Source organism: Sus scrofa, chromosome 13 (assembly GCF_000003025.6).
Source record: "Sus scrofa isolate TJ Tabasco breed Duroc chromosome 13, Sscrofa11.1, whole genome shotgun sequence".
In the NCBI taxonomy this organism is placed as follows: Eukaryota; Metazoa; Chordata; class Mammalia; order Artiodactyla; family Suidae; genus Sus; species Sus scrofa.
In genome coordinates, this window is record NC_010455.5 from 68,197,687 (window position 1) to 68,214,087 (window position 16,401).

Consider the following 16,401-nt stretch of genomic DNA (forward strand, 5'->3'; position numbering starts at 1 on the left):
TATGTGAGTCAGTAAGGAAGCCATTGAAGGAGTTCCTATTGTGGTACACCAGAAACAAATCTGACTAGGAACCATGAGGTTGCGGGTTTGATCCCTGGCCTTGCTCAGTGGGTTAAGGATACAGCGTTGCGATGAGCTGTGGTGTAGGTTGCAGACGCAGCTTGGATCTGGTGTTGCTGTGGCTCTGGCATAGGCCTGCAGCAACAGCTCCAATTAGACCCCTAGCCTGGGAACCTCCGTGTGCTGCAGGTGCAACCCTAAAAGGACAAAAGACAAAAAAAAAAAAAAAAGCAAGTCATTGGGAGACATTCCTGGGAACCCTGAGGGTATTCCCAGGGTCAGTAGAATTCAATTTGTATAGCCCAAGTCAGCCCAGATATCTAGTGGGGAGGCTGCTGGGAATACAGACACAATGTATACCCTCAAGTGGCTTATAGACTTGTGGACAGAAGACTTAGCTCAAATAACTGAAGTAAAAGTGGAAAAAGGATTTTAAGTGAGGTGCAAGCTCTCTGCATCCTAAGGAGAACGTGTGCTCCACAGAACCAGAGCAGTCTGAGTGGGACTCTTGTAGAAGGAGGAGAGCATTGCAGGTCGAGGTTGGCAGAGGCGGCCAGGCTCTAGGCTGAGATGGGCCCCTGGGCTGTTTGTGGGAGAAGCAGGTGGGAAAGCAGCGTTGAGCCCTCCTCTTGCTGGCACGCCTCACTGTCTTCCCTGTCCTGGCGGGACCTTGTTGTAGGAGGACGTCGATCTCAGGGAACTGGAAGACCAACACCGGCTCTGCAATGCTGGAGCAGATCGCCATGTCAGACAGGTGAGTGAGAGGATGAATCACCCCTGAGCCTGGTGAGGGGCGGGGGCTTCTGTAGATGAAGAGAAATGAGCCCTGTCCAAAGGGAGCCCCTAATCAGCCCAGACAGATGTAACACGAAAGCCCAAGCACCTAGTTAACAAGATCAGGCAGGACTAAGTTATGTGCTAAATTATGGAGATAAAGACTGGACAGACCATAGAAGCTCCAAGAAAGAAGGAGTCACTTTGGGCCGGAATAGCCAAGGACGGCCTCCTAGAGTAGATGAGACCTGCTCTGAGCCTGGAAAGACAGGTAGGATCTGGAGAGCGAAGCAGGAGGGCACCATAGATAGGGCAGTGTGCTTGATGGGGATGGCAGGCCAAGGGGAAGAAGGGGAGGGGCAGGAGAGGTGGAGGCAGGAAGGAGAGCATGACCAGCAAACAGGCTTGATGGGAGCCAGGGCCCCAGCCTCAGGATACCTTCCCATCCCCTCCAGGTACAAGCTGTGGGTGGATACCTGCTCTGAGATGTTTGGTGGCCTGGACATCTGTGCTGTCAAAGCTGTACATGGCAAAGATGGGAAAGACTACATTTTTGAGGTAAGGCTTGCCCACGGAGTATCTCAGTAAGAGACAACCCCAATGGCTGGAGGCCAAGCTTTTGGCTTGAGAATGACATAGGCAGCCTGGACTGCCTTTAGCTTAGCATCCCCTGGGCCATGGGAAGGTTCCAGATGATATGATCGGGGGTGTACATAGCAAAACGCATCTGCCAGTGGGAGGTATTGTTTCCAGCCAGCTAGGCTGACCCACACCATCGGTAAGAGATGCCAGACCAGGATTCCTGGGTCCTAGCCTGCCACTCCTCTGGGAAGATTAGTGATTTTGACATTCTTGGTTTCAGAAAGCTGGCCTTGGGCATCATTCAGTCCAGTCTGCTCATTTTGCCAGTGAGAAAACTGAGGCCTAATACCGTGAGCATGTGCCCAAGACCACAGAGTGAATAGGTGTCTCAGCTTGGGCTAGAACTCAGGTCTCCTAGATGCAGGAGGTTCTTCTAAGCTCTTCTCTGAGCCTTGGAGATACTTAACACAACCTGGGCCTCCAGCACAACTTTTCTGACTCTTTGGCCATATTAAAGGAATCAGTGGCCACATGATCTTTCACACACATTCCTGCCCAGTCTTACTGGGAGCAGGAGAGGCTCTGTGCCAGGAGTTGGTGAAATTTGCAAAGGATTAGCATCTGGAGCCCAAAGTGGGCTATGGAATCTACTCCATAGTCTGCTTAGCATATAACCTTCTGGATGGTCATACCTCCTCACTCTGGGCAGGCCTCAGTTTTCTCATCCATGAATGAGAGCATTGGACTAGAGTCTATGATCCTGGGCAGGCAGACACTTCCTAAAGGAGGAACACACTGATCTGGACCTTGAGGTACAGGGAAAACCAGGATTGGTGGTAAAATAAGAAGGTATTCCAGATCATTAGCAAAGGCAGGAATCCGTCATTTAGTTGGGCAGAGTATGTTGTATAGGGGCAGAAATTCTGTGGGTGAAAATGGCCTTCCAGTGTCCTGGGGCTCCTGTCTGCAAGCCTCAGAGCCCCAGGCTGGACTCTCTCCTTGCTCTCCTCCTTTCCTCATGACCTTCAGTCACTAGACTGAAGTCTCACTGATCCTTGGCCTAGGTGAAGGTTGGGGGAGGCCTAAGGCAAAGATTTGCAAGAGAAGGAGACAGAGGGCCAATTTGTGCAAAGGAACATGCTTCCAACTGAAGACAAAAGCTCCAGCTTCACCCTGACCTATCTCTGCTGACTTAAGTCCTACTCACTCTGAAAGACTGTACTAGGCTCTGGATGTTTCCAGACCTTTTCCTAACCTGGGCCACTCCTCCACCAGGTCATGGACTGTAGCATGCCGCTCATCGGGGAACACCAGGTGGAAGACAGACAACTCATCACCGAACTGGTCATCAGCAAGATGAACCAGCTACTGTCCAGGACCCCTGCCCTGTCTCCTCAGAGACCTTTAACCACCCAGCAGCCACAGGTGAGCAGGGGATAGACACAGGAGAGCCAAGAACCACTCCCAAGCCCACTGCTCTAGACTTTGGTGGCTCTAGGATGGAGCAGAGGTCAGATACCCACAGGCCTGGGTGGGATCTATGGAGTCTTTTCCTTCTCCCCCTCTTTGCCTTCTCTCCCCACTAGACACCTGATTATCTTCCACTACCCCTTATAGGAACCTTCTCATTAGCAGTCTGCAGGATCAGCTATAGAACTGTCCAGAGATGGAGTGCCGGATCTCTTTCCTCTAAACTTGAAGTCTCCAGGGAACCAGAATCATGTTCCCCTGGGACTTAAGATGCTTCCACTTTTTAACCTGAGAGGTCTCTGAGGAAGGTCTGGGTCATATCTCTCATTAGCTGTTCACTGCCTGAGAGGTCTGCCACATTTACAGAGAAAGAAGGGTATTTCTGAGAAATCTGCTGATAGGGAGAAAGGGAGAGTCAAGTCCCTAATTCTGGGAGAGAATGACAAGGTAAAACTCAAAGTAGAAATCTGCTTTCCTTCCTATGGAACAGGAGGCAGCTTTCTTCAGTTGACTGTGGTACGTGACCATGGCCAATCATGTTCACAGAGACAGTACTCCAGCTGCACGTCTAGTGGAAAATCCACACTCAAGTTTTTGTAGAACCTCAGGCCCTGTGCTTCTAGAATAGGCCAAAGAAAGTCAGGGACCCTGGGTCTGAGGGCCTTTAGTCCCACGTAGGAGGCAGCTCATTTTGTGAAAACATCCCCAAACTCTTCTCTGCATTGAACTTTTCCACAATGGAGTAGTAAGAACTTGGAACAATGAATCCAAGAACTGAGTCCTAGTCTAGCTCTTCCCCCTCAATAGCTGTGTGACTTTAGGGGGAAGTTACTACCGTTTCACTTATCCCTTGTAAATGACAATCTCTCAGCAATCTTTCTTTTAAGATCCTACTTCAAACAGTTAGGGAGGCTAACTCAGAATGTGGGCTTTGAAGCAAGAAATACCCAGGTCTGAATCCTAGGCGCTCCATTTACTGGCTTTGTGACCTTGAACAAGGGCCTTATCTGTGGCTCAAGAGAAATGTGAATAACAGCACCTATCTTCTAGGTTGTTAAAAGGATCAAATGAAATACGGCATAGTGCGTCATAAATGCTCAGCAAAAGTTACCTATGTTATTATGTAAGAAAGCAGCCTCTGGGTGTGGGGCCCTAGGCTTAGGCTCTGAGATCATCACACCGTCTTCTAAAGATCAGGGATTATACTTTAATCAGAAACCAAGTCATTGGATTCTTCAAATCTTTCAGTAAGAAAGAAGAAAAGGAGGGGGAGAGGAACACAAACGGTGTAAGATAGTTTGGATTATTTAGTATAGAAGCAAACTACCCCACATTTATCTTCTCATCATTTGAACATCACAGGATCATAGCCTGGAGGCATAGTTGCCTTTCCTAACAATGGGCCTGAACCATCAGCAGAGTTATATTTTAGTCAGTATTCCATGTTCTGTTTAAGAAGGCCAGAATCATAATGTATAAGAAGGATTTCTGTAGAAAATGACTAAAATAAAACAATATGGTAAGTGGCAAGTGAATTCCCTCTCTGAATCTCAGTCGTGCCTCCCACCGCAGCCACTCCCATAATAGAAATGATAGCTGAATACCTTTTGAGCTTTAAAAATCTCTTTGAGTAGAATTCTCCTTCCATGCTGACTGATATTGGATGAGCTTCTGGGCCAACAGATGTCAGCATTCCCTTTGGGTATCTAAGTTGAGAGAAGCTCCATATCTAAGCTTTCGTGTGGGTGCTTCACACCTTCTACAGGCAGCTTGTGCTGTGTGGGGCCTCTGACCAAGTGCAAGTGCAACCCATTCCTGTGCTTCAGGAGCACAGTCACTAGAGAATTACGTAGGGTAATTAGGAGAACACAGCTTAGCTGTTTGTTAGAGATATAAGTCTGGCGTTCCTGTTGCGGCTCAGCGGGTTAAGAACCTGACTTGTATCCATAAGGATGCAGGTTTGATCCCTGGCCTCCCTCAGCGGGTTAAGGATCCAGCATTGCCACAAGCTGTGGTTTAAGCTGGTGGCAATAGCTGCGATTTGAGCCTGGGAACTTCCATATGCCATGGGTGTGACCCTTAAAAAAAAAGAGAGAGAGAGATAAGCCCATTTTTTAAATATTGTGCTTAACTGCAGGTGATAAAAACATTTCCCTGGTTAAAATAATATCAGGCCTGCAATAGATTTTATGATTTTGTAAATCTGATGGAATCAAGGTGTTTGAGTTTTAGTCTTGGCTTTTGTTCTAGGGGTTGAGACATTCAGGAGCTAGTTTCAGTGTTCAGAGTTTTTGTTGGGTTTCATAGGCATGCTTGCTTGGTTGATCACCTGGTTGAACTCAGTCTCCAACATCCCCCTCCCTAGAGGTCAGTCGAATACCACAGGGCCTGAGGGGCACCCCCCCACCCCAGGAGCCACCTCTTCTTCACACACTCTTGGGTCTGAGGGGCCCCCACCTTGAATAATAAAGACACTTATCGTTCAGGAAATTCCAAAAGTTTAGAGGCTACTTCCCAAAGTGGGAGGAGCTTGGGAACAAAGGCCAGATCTCTCTTTGGGCAAGGCCAGATTCTTTACTACATACATAATTAATTTAGCAAATGTCTCTCAGATACTTTCATGTCTTATTCATCTGTGTTCTCACTGATTAGCACAGACCTAGCCCAAAGTACATGCTTAAAATTAGTTCATAGAACTTAGGGCCACAGTGATAAATGAGATGCCCATAACCATCCTGGCTTTGCTCACTGTGCCCAGCCACACCATCAAGGGCCTTTGTTTTTTTTTGTTTTGTTTTGTTTTTTGCCATTTCTTGGGCCGCTCTTGCGGCATATGGAGGTTCCCAGGCTAGGGGTCTAATCAGAGTTGTAGCCGCCTGTCTACACCAGAACCACATCAATGCAGGATCCGAGCCACGTCTGCGACCCACACCACAGCTCACGGCAATGCCGGATCCTTAACCCACTGAGCAAGGCCAGGGATAGAACCCGCCACCCCATGGTTCCCAGTCGGATTCGTTAACCACTGCGCCACGACAGGAACTCCCATCAAGGGCCTTTGTATTAGCTGTGTCCTTTCTCTGAAGTGCTTCCCCCCCCCTTTTTTTTTGCATGGCTGGTTCCTTGATGACTGTATACCTGATATTCCCTCAACCATCCAATCCAAAGTTGCCCCCTAGCCACTGGCTACCACCCCTCCCTTCTTTAATTTTCTGCACAGCACTTGCTATCAGTTAAGGTAATTTTCATCTGTGTGTTTCTTTGTCTCTTCCACTCGAATGAAAGCACCTCAAGAGTGGAGATTGTTCACTGCTGCATCTCTCAGTAGCCAGTACCTGGCAGCTGCTGGATGTGCTAAGGGTGCACCAAGGAGGGGTGGGGGCATGGTCTGCTCAGGTAGAAAAGTCCATCAACAATAAAAAACTGTCTGCTTTTTATTATCACTACGTGATAGCAATTTTATGTAAATGACAATGATACGCCACTCCTACCTACCCCTCCCTCCATCTGCCATTGCAACACATATTTGTTAGAGGAGTTCCCAATTGGAGTAAGTGTCTTTAACAGCTCTAGCAGCATATTGGGCTTGGTGTCCTATGAAGGATTCTGGTAGAGTGCAAATGGAAGAGATGTAAACAAAGCACGTCACCTGGGTCCCAGCCAGGACTTGGCACAGCGAACTGAACCCTTCAGTGCTGACTAACGCACGTTCCACTCCTCACACTCAGGCCCCTCTTGCTGGCCTCTTTCTTCTGTGGCTCTGGCAGCTCAGGCTGCAAGAGATTCTGTCCTGAGTCACAAGTTTAGATGCTGCTTCTTACCCAGTATTCTAGGTCAAGACCGAGACAGACTTATGGCAAACCATTTGTCTCTCTTTCTTTCTCCCTCTCTATCCTTGCCTGCAGCTCCCTCGTTAGAGCTTTCATTTCTTGGACTCTCAAAGCACGACGAAAAGAGGCTTGGGGGCTGGGGGGAACAGAGAGCCTCCCTTACCTTGTTGTCGGCCAGCCTCCTAGCCCAGAGTAGATTAATTATAGAAAGCTGAGAGGAAAATCATGGAGGTGGGCCCAGGCCAGCTGCTGGACCCAGTTCAAAGGAATAGGGGCAGGGATGTAAGAGGCCCTATCACTGAAAGCAGGCAGATGAGTGGCAGAGCCTTATCTGGCTGATGACAACTTGACCCCAGCCTGGCTAGACTCCCTGCTTTGGGGCTGCCCTGAGAATTGGCCAGGGCAAGTGACCCCCCCCCACCCCACCCCACTCCATGGGCTCTGGAATGTTTTAGGGAGACTGTTCTCGAGGTGGCAGTGACACCTGGTGGCCAGTGACAACCGAAACCTCCAGGCTGTGTACCCGCAGAACCTAGGTTCCCTGTAGGCCTGCCCTGCCATTCCCCTCACACTCACTAACCCCGGGGTCTGTCATCTGGCTCTGAGCTGGGCCTTATATCTTGGGCTCTGGAGAAGTGTGTGCTGCTCCTGAGACTCCCAGGAACCAGGGAGAGAACTACAGGTGGACAGAGCTTTCAGGTCATGAAAAAGGTGGCAGCATGGGGTTCTTCTTCTTATGGCTAGTCTGTTGTCATTTCCCACATCACGGCTCTTTTTTATTTTCTTGTAAAATCTTCCAGAGCTGAAGGGCTAAGTTGCTAATGAAGGGTTTGCAGACACCCATGAGCTTTCTATTTGGGTTAGATCCTTGAGGACTGATTCTAAGATTCAACCTTTGGAAATATTCATGGACAAAATGTGCCCAGAAGGAAGATGAGGCTCATTCCCCACCTTGAGCTGATCAGAGCACACCTCCAATGTTGCTTCTGATCTGAGGGTCACAGCATAACAAGGATGAAGTTTAACTGGCAGGTGCTCAGAGGACAGAGGCCTGGAGGTCAGGGCATTTGGCAGATGTGTTCTAAATGCTAAAGTGGCTGCTGTGGAGTAGCAGTCGTCTCAAGGAGCCCATAACTTAATATGGTCAGCTCTCTGACAGCTGTCGTGGGACAGAACTGGTGCTAAAGGCAAAGCTGCTGGAAGACGTGAGTAAAGTCTCTGAGAGGAAATGGCTGCTTGGGGAAGCGGTACTGCTGATGGCCCAGCCACTTGTCAGGCACATTGTGAAAGGCTGGGCTGGGGGCTAGAGCTGTTGGAACAGGCAACTTTTAAAAATCTCCTTTCCGGATCTGAGATGCTCTGATCCAGGCCGTGTGCTAGCCATGGACCCAGGAAAGGCAGCCATGAGGCTCTGAATTCAAGGACTGAGGCCTCATAACCTCTGGCCTCTGGTAGAGCATTATGCAAGTCCTTTTTCACTGGCTCTCTGGTTTAAAGAGCTACTCAAAAATATTCCCAGCCAGGTCTTTCCAGCTACAAAGGGCTCAGAAAGATGAAGTCTCGTGAGTGTAAGAAGACCAAGATTGAGAAGGGGTTTCTCTGGAGTTTAAAGGGCCATGTAGGTAGGGAGGAAACACAGCTCAGACCCCACACACAGGACTAAGAGAGCTCTACTCAGCTTAGAAGTCAGTTTCAGACAAGAAAGGCCTTCCTGCTTCCCACAGCAGGACTGCTTTAGGGAATTTGTTCCCCAGTGAGTATAAGCTGGAGATGTGAGATTTGAGGCAGGTTCAGATAAAGTCACTAGTGACCAGATCCCTTAAAAGACTATTAAGGGAAACTGACTATTTTGGGGCTGTCCTAAGTTTTAAGGGACATCTTTAATCACTTGTAGCTGACATTCTAACCTCGGGTGACCTGGCCCTCAGGGCCCCCATAGGTCTCATGGACTGCCCCCACGGGACCTTCCTGGTGTCTTTAGGAAACCACTGATTGTGGGAGGAAATGAGTGCTGCCGTTGGAGGAGGGGCTCATCCTTGGGCACCTTTTATAACCTTTCAGAAGAAGGAAGATGGGCACTGGTGCCTGCAGGAGTGATCCCAGAAAGGTCCCAAGGTGCCTGCAAACATGCTGTCCCCTTTGCTCTGACTGAACCTACAGCCTCCCGACCACATTCCTTCCCGCTGCCTCATTCCCCCTGGGGTCCTGAACCGGGGGAGCAGGGCCTGGGGAGCTGATCAGAATAGCTCTGTGGCGTGTCCGGCAAGTAGCCTGGCCTGGCCTCTTTCCTGGGGCCAGACCCTGAGACCCTTTCCCAATTTCCTGTCTCAGATATGCTGAGCAAGCACTGGCTTTCCTCTGTGGTGGGGGCAGCTGGACTCAGGCCAGCAGCTCTCAGGAGTTGAGTCACTGGATGTCTTTCCTTCCTCAACTTTCCATCCTGCTGGGACCTCAGAGAGGAGCTCCTCTCTCCCATCCTGTCTGCTGAAAGCCATGGGATGGCATATTAAAGGTGCCTTTGGGAGAAACCCACAAACCTTCATCCATGGGCTTGGTTTCTCTCCCAGACCAGTGATTTCCTTTCTAATCAGCTCAAGAGCTAACATTCACTGTTTTTGAAATGACTTTTCTGCATCTTCAGGGACCTTGCTGGAACAAGTCAGTGATATACAGAGGGCATGGCATAGCCTAACCCAGAATCCACACCCTCCCCTTCCCACCCTGAACTGCTGTGCACCAGGCAACAGAAACCACTCCACAATATCTTCTCCATTGATGCACAAAATCCTAACATTAAAGCTTAATTCCTTTGGATTGGTATTTATTATTATTTAAATAAAAGTAATGATGCCTGGTTTACAAAGCACAGTGATTATTTGAGCCTCACAACCTGAGATGGTTTGAGCTGGTGTTTCTATCTCTGTTTTACATATCATCAAAGAGAATGCAAATAATTTGTCCAGGGTCCCACAGCTTCTAGGAGAGCTAGATCTTTTGGTCCCCAGTTCCAGGAATGCTCTACAGTACCCTGCACTGTGCCCTTTTGATGCTTCATCAGAGTGTAAGGATGGTAAGAATGGAGAGAGCCAGCCCTTGTGACCCTGTGTGGAGGAAACACTCCCTCTCCCCCTCCTTTAAGCCCATCCTGAACCTCCCAACCTGGAGGCATGGGTAGCTTCACTAACTCTCTCCTGCTCTCCCTTCCCTGGCTTCCCTGGTCACTAACGCCCATGGTCTCAGAATGCGGGACCCAAGTCCGGTCTGCTTGGATGGGGAGCAGCAGTACACTCTCCTTGCAAGCGCCTTAAAGCCTGCACCTGCAGGATACCTCTGCTCGGGCCTGATACCCCTGGATTCTTGGTGGGCTCAAGACTCCAGCTAAGGGAATCTTGTCTCCTACCTCAGTCACATATAGGACCAAAAAGAGCATGAAGGACTTAATGGAAGCCCAGAGCCAGAAGAGCCTTAGAAGTCACCTGCCTTCAACTGCATGAGCCCCTGCATGGCATCAACTGCATGTCCAGGCCCTGCTTAAACACTAATGCCAGGAGGTTCACTATTACCCATGCCAGCCCTTGACCTTGATCAAATTTACATTTGACTAATGATCTTCTACTCAGTCCTGGGGACTTCCACAGTTACCTCATTTAATTCTTAGATAGCCCTTTTTGAGAAACTGAGACTCAGAGATTAAGTTAGTTGCCCAAAGTCACATGAGGAAAGATGTCATTTCATATTTCTCACCATCCTATCTGCTCCATGTACCTATTTTATTCCACTGGTGTCCACCTTAAAAGAAGTGCCTGAGGAGTTCCCGTCATGGCACAGCAGAAACAAAGCTGACTAGGGTCCATGAGGACACAGGCTTGATCCCTGGCCTCGCTCAGTGGGTTGAGGATCCAATGTTGCTGCAGATCTGGCATTGCTATGGCTGTGGTGTAGGCCGGCAGCTACAGCTCTGATTTGACTCCTAGCCTGGGAACCTCCATATGCCAAGGGTGTGGCCCTAAAAGAAAAAAAAAAAAAGTGCCCAGAACCGGTGTTCTGTCTCATTGCTGTCTCATGAGGCTTATCAGCCAAAGAGCAATGGACCTGTGACCTCCCCCTATTGGGACACTGATGCACCACCAGCTGCATCACATTTTTGGCGGCAGCATTACAAACTAACACTGAGCTTGTCTTTCCCGAAGCCCAGGATTGTTTGCGGGTTTTTCCTTATGCTTTTGTAAGCCCATTCATTCCTCTTTTTTGTGTGCAGCTGGGCACAAGCATTGGACCTCACATTCTTACCTGTTTGAGTCAACCCAGCTTCCTGAGGGAAATGCTGCAGCTCAGTCTGGCCCTGAGTTCCTGCTGTGGGCTGGCTACAGGCCAGACTTTGGCAGTGACGCCAGAGTGGCCAGACTTCTGTGGAATTCAGCATCCCAGGCGGCTCTTGGTGACTGGAGACAGATTCCATGGTAGCCAAACCCCACAGGGAATAGGCCCTCAGCCCCAGCAGACGGAAGGCTTGTAGGCGGGACCAGAGAGTCTCAGCCTGGCAAGGGACAGTCCTGGGGGACTCTCCTCCCGCCTCCCATAACCCCTGGGAGATCTTCCGTCCACAACTTCAGTGAAGAGTGGAGCCGGGGACAGGAGAAGCTCCCTAGGCGCCAGACAAGGGTGGCCAAGGCGCATTCCCAGGCTCCAGCCTGGAGGACAGCTTCTGGAAGCTCGTTCCTTAAAGCTTTGGAAGGGAGCTCTGGGACGTAGTTCATCCTTGGGTGTCTCATTTATTTATTTCCGAGGCTAAGGGAAGCCAGGGCGAGGCTTCATGGTATGGTTACCCCTCTCAGCTCATGCTGTGAGTTTTACCATCAGAACTTAATCTGTGGGATTTTTGGAGTTTTTCCTGGAATCATAAGCTTTCAAAGTTGGAAGAAACCATATGTTCATCTAATCTGTCTCATATTTAATAAAGGTATAGTCTCTACAGTGTCTTTATCAGGTAATTCTCTGGCCTCTGCCTGAACACACCCACCTCCTAAGACAGCCTCTTCCACTCCTTTTACTACAGGAAGTGCTTCCTGTAAGTGAAAGCCTACCTTTAGGAGCTTTTCCCTCTTGGCCCTGGTTCTGCCCTGGTGCTGTCTTGGCTCCATAATTGTCTCTGAAAATATGTCTTCTCTGGGGGGAGAACATCTTAAGTTGTTCTTGATCAGTGACTGAGGCGAGTCATAGACAGCTGTCAGTGGTACAAGGTGAGGTCCTGGGGGAGGGAGCCAGTCTAGTGGCTCCACAAACTGTATGATTTTCCTATCATTCATCTGAGTGTCCCTCTCAGGCAGTGGCATGACACTGCTGGCTTGTCAGGGAGCCCAGAGGAGGCTGTACCATCACAGCTGAATGAAGTTCCCTGAAGCCCAGGAATAGGAGCACACTGAAGGAGGTGATCCATCACGGGAATGAGACCTAAAAAACAATAAAGCTTCAGAGGAAAAGGCTTATCAGTGTCACCATTACCATCTCCTGTTGTATCTTATGTAGCACCTACTTGGGACAGGTGCTTATAGATATCTCGATAGATAATCTCACTTTTATTTTATTTTACTTTATTTTATTTTATTGCTTTTCAGGGCCACACCCGTGGCATATGGAAGCTCCCTGGCTGGGGGTCCAATTGGAGCTATAGCCGCCAGCCACAGCCACAGCAACACCAGATCCGAGCTGCGTCTGCGACCTACACCAGAGCTCATGGCAACACTGGATCCTTAACCCACTGAGCAAGGCCAGGGATTGAACCCACATCCTCATGGATCCTAGGTGGATTCATTACCGCTGAGCCATGATGGGAACTCTGATAATCTCACTTTATATCACAGAAACCTTTTGAGGAAAGGCAGGTGCAGGAGGAAAAGTAACTTGCCCAAGGTCACAAAGCTAGTAAGTGGGAGATTTAGATTTAACCCCAAAGCTCAAATTCCTCAGCCCCTCTGCTGCCTAATCTTAAAAACTTTCAGTTGGAGCCCCAATATCAGTGTGCATGTGTTTGTTTGGGGGTGGGGTTGATGCCCTGCTCAGGTAAAAAGGCAGCCCTGGTATCCTCTGTGCCCATTACCCAAACACTGTACCCTACAGACTTCTCTTCCAATTGGCAGCTGGGCCAAGAGAAAGAACTCACAACGGGAAGGACCCTTAGGCCTGAAGTGTCCCTAACTTGGCTGGGTTCTGCAGTCTTGATGGAAACAATTTCTGCTTCTTTGAGGCTTATTTTGACTTTACCTTCTGTGCCTAATATATAGGCACTTGTAGCAGGCCTCATGTTTAATTCTCTAACCCAAGGATTTTCAGAGATGCTCACCAGAGTTGACACCAAATACAATGTAGTTTAACATTTATGGTTTAACATTCTTCTCTTAAAAGATTTATACTCTACTCTGTTTTGGTTTTCATTGTTGTTATATGGTCATTTATCTAATAAGTATTTATAAAGGACCTCTTATATGCTCAGTCCGGTGCTTGATGACATTGGTAAAATGATGATAGTCTTAAATTTTCCAAAACATTCCCAATTTTAACTCTTACCTTTTTATTTTATTTTATTTTATTTTATTTTATTTTATTTTATTTTGTCTTTCTGCTATTAGCTTGGGCCGCTCCCGTGGCATATGGAGGTTCCCAGGCTAGGGGTCGAATTGGAGCTGCAGCCACCAGCCTACACCAGAGCCACAGCAATGCTGGATCCGAGCCGCATCTGCGACCTACACCACAGCTCACGGCAACGCCGGATTGTCAACCCACTGAGCAAGGGCAGGGACCGAACCCACAACCTCATGGTTCCTAGTCGGATTCATTAACCACTGCGCCACGACGGGAACTCCAACTCTTACCTTTTTCATAAAAAGTTCCCATATTGGGCCATATATCCAAATTTCTCTTTGAAAAAAATGGGCACTGGTTAGGGAATTCATGAGAAGATGAAGACACATAGTCCATGTCCTTTAGGACCTGGCAGTCTCCTTAGGCACATCATCCCAGTCTTCAAGATAACAAGACAGCACTGCAAATGCCCCCTTCAGACGTACAAGTCTAGTAAGTGCTACCATCGGATTTCAGGGAGGAGATGACAGTCGAAAGGCACAGTACGAGGAGAGATTTCATGGAAGGGGTAGAATTTGACTTAACTTCCAGGATATGTTGGAGTGGATTGGTAGACAAGGAGAAAAAGGTATTTCTGGAGAACTAGCATAAACATTGGAGTGGCCTAGACTAGAGAATACCAGTGAAGGGTCAGGCCTGGAAGGAGCAGATTTGTTTAGAACATGAAGGCAAGAGGCTAGAAGGGCCAGTCTGTCCATGCTGGAACAAGTTTCTGCTGTCAGCCTGAAGAATGTAGATGTCATCTTGTAAGCAATGGGAAGAGAACGTTGGACTGCCAGGGCTCACATGCCAGCTGCATTGGCCATCTCTGGGCAAATGACCTGTTGGGCCTCAGTGTCCTTATCTAAAACTTAGGGACATTGATAATAGTATCTACCTCATAGAACTGTTGTGAGGTTTAAGGGAAATACTGCATACAGTGGTCCACTGTGTTAGCTAGGAATTATTTAGAGCAATAAAGTGATACAATAAGAGAAGGAGTTTCAGAGGATAGGAGGTGTCCAGAAGATCAACTGGAGAGAGAATACACCAGAGAATTGGGAAACTAGTCTAATAGTCTAAATAAGAAATGGTATAGGCCTGACCAGAGTTGGTCAAGAGGAAGTGGTGCATCTTAGATGCCAAGACGGAAAAACTGGTGGGCCTTGATGGCTGACTAGACAGTGTGGGCTCCAGCTGGCTTATCGGGTGTGGGTGTTTCAGTGCCAGGGCTCAGATCCACATCTTGGATTCTCCAAAAGTCCTCAGAAGAAGAGGAAAGGAAGTGTGGGTGTTCTTGCTGTGATCTGTGAGAGAGGGTCAGGATTGCGATAGAACGGGCACCCTCTGATGAGGTGGCACTGAGGACATTTCAAAGGCCCCCTGCCTCCTACAGTCTGAACTCCTCTTGGTAGAATGTTTTAGGCAATGCTGTTATTAAAAGACCATGATACTAGAAAGGTGAGCACTTTTGCTCTCCCAGTAGTGGAGCTGAAAATGGGCCTGAAGAGGCAGGAAGGGAGACAGAAGGCCAGGTCGGGGCGCATGGGAGCAGGGAACGGTTTGGATGTGGGAGTAGGGCTGGGGGGCCTGTCACAAGGAGGAAAAGTGGGAGAGGCTGAAAGAGGAAGTGGGAGAAGGCTGAAGACACACAACCACCTCGCAGCCTTGCCTCGGAAGCTCCCTCTTTGACACCACTTGGCAGCCCTCGGGCTTTACAGAGCTTTTCAAGCCCTGTGCCAGCTTTAAGCTCCACATACTCACTGCCTTGAGTACAAATGTTAGACAGAGTGAAGTCACAGGCATCTTTGATCCTGTCAGGGCATAATCAGAATCACAGCTGGGAGGAGAGGAGGCCTGGGAGTGGAGCCATGTTGTTGGGTAAAACGCAATTATGCTGTTTGAGAGGGAAAAACAGCTTGGCCTTGAGCACTTTCACAAACATTAACTGTCTTACTCCTTCCCTCTGGGTAAGGAGGGTTCTGGGAAACAAAAGACTGTCCCCTCCTTCAAGTCCCTCCCTGTGGGAGTTCCAGCCCAGCCCCAAAGCTCGGATCTGACCCCTGAGTCAGCCCCAGAGCTGATCCCACCAGGAGCTGCCTCCACAGGGGAAGTGAGCCAGGTCTAGGCTAGTTACCTGGTCCGGCCCCCTGCCTCTCCTGCCGCTCTCTGGAGTTGGGTGTTGATCCTTCCTTCAGGAAGCTGGGCCTGTGAGTATCCATGGGAGCTGGATAGCAGCCCCTGGAGAAGAAACCAGGTGCTATTAGAAGACTCAAAGCTTCCAGAAAGAGTGAAATGAAAAGGGGGCTGGGACGTCTCCAACACTGCCTGTCAGAGTGGTTCTAAGCCCCAGACTGCCTACACGTGGGGCCTCAGCAACACCCCAGAGGCTGTGAATCCCCTTGAGGCGTTTCTGGGACAGCAGAAGCTCCTGGGCCAGATCCCACTGGATCCCACCAGATCCCACTGCAGCCATGCTACAGAGCCACACATTTCTCTTTGGAATCTGCTTGGAGTTCTGTTTTTATCTCTTCTGCATTTTTGTCTTCCAGAGTGGAACACTTAAGGATCCGGACTCGAGCAAGACCCCACCTCAGCGGCCAGCCCCGCAAGGTTGTTTACAGTATATTCTCGACTGTAATGGCATTGCAGTAGGGCCAAAACAAGTCCAAGCTTCTTAAAGTGATTGGTAGTTCATTTTCAAAACAGAAATTTTAAGCCAAAAACAAACAAGGGAAGAAAGGAAAGTGGGGAGGGGAGCCCAGACCCTCCCATCGGTGCCGGTTCTGCGTTTTTTCAGTGCTGACTGGACTGTGTGCTTCCTGTGCAGTGTCGGCGCCTCTGTCTGGTTGTTTACCTGTTCCTGTTTGTGCTTGTAATCTCACTTTTGTTTCTCTGTATAACTTGTGATTCCAGGGCTGTTTGTCAACAGTGTACAAAAGAATCGTGCCTCTCCCAAGTTCAGTGTGACTATCCTCTGGGTGGTTTGATAGTATTTTTTAAAATATTACGTAATGTGGAGTGACATAGGACTGGGGGTGGACAGGGGAGAAACAAAGACTGCAAG

General features: G+C 48.9%; 1 protein-coding gene across 1 annotated transcript in view; it reads left to right on the forward strand.

The window, feature by feature from the left end:
- SYN2 (synapsin II) overlaps positions 1–16,401 on the forward strand; it is a 171,490-nt gene that overhangs the window by 147,672 nt on the left and 7,417 nt on the right. Inside the window, 4 exon segments of the mRNA XM_021069343.1 lie at positions 740–814; positions 1,290–1,392; positions 2,692–2,841; positions 15,887–15,947. Of these exon segments, the coding sequence (XP_020925002.1) occupies positions 740–814; positions 1,290–1,392; positions 2,692–2,841; positions 15,887–15,947 (389 nt within the window).